This window comes from Mytilus trossulus, chromosome 8 (assembly GCF_036588685.1).
Source record: "Mytilus trossulus isolate FHL-02 chromosome 8, PNRI_Mtr1.1.1.hap1, whole genome shotgun sequence".
Classification (NCBI taxonomy): domain Eukaryota; kingdom Metazoa; phylum Mollusca; class Bivalvia; order Mytilida; family Mytilidae; genus Mytilus; species Mytilus trossulus.
In genome coordinates, this window is record NC_086380.1 from 24,298,329 (window position 1) to 24,304,648 (window position 6,320).

The 6,320-nt window shown below is 31.5% G+C and overlaps 1 protein-coding gene across 1 annotated transcript in view; it reads left to right on the forward strand.

The window, feature by feature from the left end:
* The window catches only part of LOC134727488 (centriolin-like), a 31,996-nt gene extending 26,700 nt beyond the window's left edge, over positions 1–5,296 (forward strand). Inside the window, exons 18-23 of the mRNA XM_063591869.1 lie at positions 408–985; positions 1,462–1,642; positions 2,026–2,190; positions 3,292–3,366; positions 4,220–4,300; positions 5,118–5,296. Of these exons, the coding sequence (XP_063447939.1) occupies positions 408–985; positions 1,462–1,642; positions 2,026–2,190; positions 3,292–3,366; positions 4,220–4,300; positions 5,118–5,243 (1,206 nt within the window). The 3' untranslated portion in view covers positions 5,244–5,296. The remainder of the gene's footprint in view (positions 1–407; positions 986–1,461; positions 1,643–2,025; positions 2,191–3,291; positions 3,367–4,219; positions 4,301–5,117) is intronic.
* The last annotated feature ends 1,024 nt before the right edge of the window (positions 5,297–6,320 follow it).

The window sequence follows — 6,320 nt, forward strand, 5'->3', positions numbered from 1 at the left end:
AAAATCAAAAAATTTGAACCAACCGTTTTGTCAGAAAAATTACACTGGTTTTAAAGCAGTTTGACAAACACCAATTTTGATCATTGAGAAGCTTAACATTCCTTTTACAACACAACATAATTAAAACATTAAGCTGACTTAACAGAGTTATTTCCCTCTAGTGTTAGGTACCACCTTAAGTCTTATGTGAAAAAATAAAAGGGTGTTATGGAGTAAAATATTTTACCTTGTATGGTATAAAGGAAAAACACCCAAGGAGTCCAAACAGACAGAAATTACAAAACCTTACCTAAATACATCCTCAAGATCACTGTTTAAAAAAAACACCTGATCTACTAACAAATAAAATTTCCACAATGACATAAAGACATGTACTTGTAAAATATACAAGATATTTTTTATTTTAGTCAAGTCCACTAACCAGCTGTATGAAACCAAGATTAAAACCATCAGCTAAGAAGTCTGCAAGGAAGACACTAACAAACAATATTTCAGACTCTTGTCGTAAAACCCAGGATCGATCATTCTTATCTATGGTCATTAAAGCAGCAGAAGGCCAGAGTGACAGTGAATACGAATCCTGTAAATCTAGTCCCAGTGACAAATCATCTAGGAGTATATCACCCTACATAGATGGCGTCACTCCGTTCGATGAAATGTCCACTATTTGTGAAAAACTTAAAGACAGAGACTCCATTGAGGAAAGTCCTGGTGCTCAGAGTAGGGATAGATTAGGTTTTTCTAAGAGAGATAGTGCCTTTGCCCCAGTAAGAACTGGGACTAGTGTAATTAAATCCAAGCCTGGTCCATTAGATTCTACGATGAAGAATATCAGTGTTATGTCACAGTCACAGTTAGAGGATACAAACCTTAGGTTGGCTGAACAGATAGAATGTATTGGGGAAACATTTAGTGAAATTATTAGATGTGCTAGCATCATAGAAAAGGCTTCAAGGCTTTCTATCGATGATTTACAATTAGAAAAGTAAGTTCAACTTTTACATGTCATGCATGTGATTTGCCATGTAGATGTAATAATCATAATAACTTTTAAAAATATGAATAACTTATCATGACTTATGCATTAAGACTCACACTTTTTGCACATACTTATTTTCTGAGATAATGTTCTTGTCTTTGCACATAAAAAATATATTATTATTCAGAAAATGATTTTGTAAATGGGAAGATATGGTACGGTGTCAATTGAGACCAAGGGTAGGGATGTGAATACTTAAGGTCAACAATTACTTATAGCCTTAAATAACCATAAAAACCTGTACACTATAGTTAGATGTAAAAGGCCCTGAGATAACAAAATGTAAAACTATTCCAAAGAGATCAAATAATCACTAGGTCAGATTGATTCAAATTATTATAAAAAAAATTGCATGCTAAAAATATTGCTGTATGTTAAATGATCTTCAGCTTTTCTGTATTGATTTTTTTGGTTATTTACAGTAAAGAATTATGTGAACAATTAGATATATGCCAAACATCAGAACAGAGAACAAAAGAAGAATTGTCCTTGAAGAAAAGTCATCTTACTGAAGCACAGGCAAACATCTCCACACTGACAGACAATATTACAAGTCTCTCTGACAAGATAGGATTCTATGTAAAGCAGGAGGCAGAAATTAGTGTAGGTTTATTATATCCTGATAATGAAGGGGTTATATTAAAAAAATGTTATTAAAAAATGACAAATATTAACTTTTTTATGAAGATCTCATCCTCTTAATTACTTTTTCCACTTCACCGATTTATATAAATATTCAAGTCTTTCTTTTTCCAGAGTGATTTAAAATTATTGAACTTGGTGTAAAAATGCATTTCAGAAAGTGCAATTATAGGCTCCATTCATTTCTATTGCACCAACATCCGATTTCAGTTTTCAGATGAGATTACTTTTGTTAAAATTAAAATTATGATTTGAAAAAGGGACAACTATGTTGTACTTATACAAGTTTTCTATGAAATCAATTTTGTCAAACAAATATAAGTTACTAATTAATCTATTTATAGTATTTGAAATCCCACCTCTCCAATGCCAAGTCACAGATTGAACAGCTGGAGGCAGAAAAACAGATCTTATCTTCTCAGCTGAAGGCTGTACTGGCAGGTGTAACAGGAGAACCTACAGGCAACTTTGCTAAATACCACAATGATATAACTACTCTTAAACTGAAGGTACACATCAATAATTAGTAGCTAAATACCTTAACCATGTAACTACACATAAACTGGAAGTCCACACAAATATCAAGTAGCTACTGTTGTGTTTCGGATGAATATGTTGGGTTTTATTTGTGGATTGAGAAAAACTTGCATTTTCTTGGGTATAAAAATGATTTCATGGTCTTGCCCAATTTTGCATACATGCCTTCAGAAAATGTGTCATTTGTTGTACATTTAATTTTCGTGGTTCACCTGTACCCACAAAATCCACGAAGATGGGTACCCAACTAATTATAATGAATCCACAGTAGATTTCAGCACTGCAACAAATGTGTTACAAAATTTCTCCGATGGAGACAGTTATTTGTTTAGCATTCAAATTGTGAGGCTTGCCAAACTATTTAAATGATTAAAATTTAACTAAATTGAGAGTGGAGAAATATTTCTATACACAAGTTAAAATGGTGGAATGGGTTTCTCTAATGACTTTTATTCTCCCCTTTCAAAGATTTTCAGAAAGTTGTGTTCTTTATATATGACAATCAGTCATGTTTGCCTTTTTTTATGACATCACAATAGGAAAATTCAGAGGAAACCAAGAAAATCTGATATCATAATTAGATTTGGACCAATCAATTGCCGAAAACAGATATTTCACAACTGAGGAAAAATATATTTCTCACATATATCAAATGTCGTCAAAGTTTGCAAATATTAAAAGCATAAACACTTTAAAATAAGATTGTAATTAGTACTGCTTTTTGGGGTATGAGCAGTAAACAATTATATATGGTTAATATGAATGGAAAAGATTAATCTTCTTCATTGAAATGGAAATAAAAGTATTGTATTTGAACACTTTTGCCAAATATGAAAATAAGGTTTCGGTATATGATTGTCAAACTATCCATCAAAGACAAAATAAATAGACAGATAAATGTCCATCTGGGTTATAAAAAACCCACCACAAAAACAACTACAAGAAGAAACCTGATATATCAGAATTAATTAATTTTTTGGAATTGATATTTTCAAACAAATATTCTTAACTGCTTTAGAAATACAAAGCAATGAAATGAAATGAAGATGAAAGTTATATTTAATTTATTTCAGATTCAGAAATTAAAAGAAAAGGTGAAACAAGGGGAAGAATACCATGAAACATTAGCTATAAAGGCTTCTAAGAGGGTAAGGTGAAACAGACAATATCATGCATCTGCTTTAAAGCATAGATATATTGAATGTATCTTCTACAATCAAAAGTGACAATTAAAATTGTGAATAGAAATGGGGAATATGTCAAAGAGACAACAACCTGTCCAAAGAGTTATACATCTAGTGGGAGGTGTATAACTCTTTGGTCTTGTCTGTCTATTCATACTTTTGATGTTTTGTCACATATTTCTCAGCTTTTTATATTAAGGAATGATTTGGTATTTGATCTACATCTGAAATTTCAGCTCATCAGACCTTCACTACCTTTAATAGTTTGGATTTCCTTTATTCACACTAAACATTCTAATGTTTGTAAATATTTACTAACATATATGGTATAAAATTGAGAATGGAAACAGGTAATATGACAGACCAAAGGTCAGAAAACAGCCAAAGGCCACCTATAGATCTTCAACACAGTGAGAAAATCCAGCACATGGAAGCGTCCCTCAGCTGGCCCCTAAACAATTGTGTATACTAGTTCAGTGAAAATGGACATCATACTATTATTAAAACTTCAAAACACACAAATGAAATTAAACAAAAAAACATTCAAGACTAACTGAGGCCAGAGGCTCCAGACTTGGGACAGGCACAAATGTGGCAGGGTTAAACTTGTTTAGTGAGATCCCAACCCTCCTCATACACTTTTAGCCAATGTAAAAAACAAACTCAACGCAATTCATACAGTAAAACACAGTTTAAAAGAAGTTTGAGTCTGATTTCAGAACAGGTAACAAAAGAAACTAAGCAAAATTACAATGATACATAAATAGGAACACCTTGCAAATTCTTGTTATTAATAGCAGTGTTCATATGTTTTTAGATAAAAACTTTAGATGAAAATTGGAAGAAAGCTGAAGAGGAAGTGTACAAGTTTGATCAATTAGTGGATACAATCAGGGAGGTAAGTCAAAATAGGAACTGTACAAGTTTGATCAGTTAGTGGATACAATCAGGGAGGTTAGCCAAAATATAAACTGTACAAGTTTAATCAGGGAGGTTTATAAGTCAAAATAGGAAGTGTACAAATTTGATCAGTTAGTGGGTACAATCAGGGAGGTAAGTCAAAATAGGAAGTGTACAAGTTTGATCAGTTGGTTGATACAATCAAAAAGGTAAGTCAAAATAGGAAGTGTATAAGTTTGATCAGTTGGTGGATACAATCAGGGAGGTAAGTCAAAATATAAACTGTACATGTTCGATCAGGGAAGGTTAGTCAAAATATAAACTGTGCAAGTTTAATCAGGGAGGTAAGTCAAAATATTAACTGAACAAATTTGATCAGTTAGTGGGTACAATCAGGGAGGTAAGTCAAAATAGGAAGTGTACAAGTTTGATCAGTTAGTGGGTACAATCAAGGAGGTAAGTCAAAATATTAACTGTACAAGTTCGATCAGTTAGTGGGTACAATCAGGGAGGTAAGTCAAAAGAGGAAGTGTACAAGTTTGATTAGTAATTTGATACAATTAGGGAGGCAAGTTATGATATAAAGTGTACATGTTTGATCAACTAGGGGTTTCCAATCTTTCAGCTTGGAAAACTCACATTTTCTTAAAAAAAAGTTTTATAATATCCAACAGTGTATGTGTAATGTACAAAAGATTAAATTGTGTGTTAAATGCATCATTCGTTGTAATTTCTTTGGTCCAAAATATTTTCATGAAATTTAGTTGTAGTCTTTTTACAATTTCAAAACATTTCATTTTGTTTTTATTTTCCAGACATTAATAAACTCAGGATTGATACCAAAGCACAAGGAACCATTAGCACGTATTATAAGAATGATTGATGGATTTGAAAGTGTGCAACCCAAACCATTGAAGCCAGTAAAGACAGCTCTATGGTAGTGAAGTTATCAAAAGACTTTGTAAAGCCAAAAACAATATATACCTCAGATCATCATCAATTAAATTTACTACATCATTATAGTTTTTCTAACTCTGAAGTGTTTTTAGTATGATTATTAAGGTGAAAGTACTAATTTGATAATTGCATTAAATTGAAGTACATATTTTTTCTTGATTAGTTTTGTTTTTCTGACACTTACAGGAACATTCAGAAAAATGGTTATTTAGAAAAATTTTGTCTTTATTTTAATTTGAAAAAGGTAAATTTGCAAAGTGTCTGTTATGTTGATATAATTTTAAGTGACTTTTTAATCTTAATAGTAATTTCATAAGTACATCACTTGTAATACTAAGACCATCAATAGATCGAGTTGTTGTCTCATTGACACGTTTCCCATTTCCATTCTCCATTTTCTTCCTTTCAACATGTACACAGTATATATCATGAATTACTATAAAGGATATATTGCACTTATATGTAAATATTATTTTTGGTGCTATTCACAAAAGGTAGCTTGAACAATTATAGGAACTACAAATTAACATAGTTTTAAAACAAATGAAGAAGATTATGATATTTTTTAGAAATGCATGTAACTGTTTTAACTTTTAATTTTGTTGAGGTTGAGGGATACATTTGATTTCTTGGTGTCAAACAAGAAATCTTATCTAGTCATTTAAAGAAAGAGTTCTATACAAATAACAGTGATCTGTAAAAATGGCACATAAAATACTTCAAATGTAATGTAATAATAAAGTTTCAAATATTCAACAATATTGAAAAACTTTAGGACTGATTGATGGAACCCAGGGAAGACCACATCAATGACTATTGTAGAAAAGAATTGGAGAATGGCATGCAATTTCAAAGTTAAACAACCCAACCATAGTGCAAGTTAACTTCCCTTGGTCCGAAATCTTTTTAAGGAACAGTCCTCACCCCATATATCCTTTTTTCCATTTGAAAATACACATCCTTGTACTTGAAGCTAAAAATGAAAGTAGCTTACTTTTTATTAATAGAAACCAGCCCCCAAACCACATGTTTATTTATTTCTGTAATGCCCCTTCTTATTT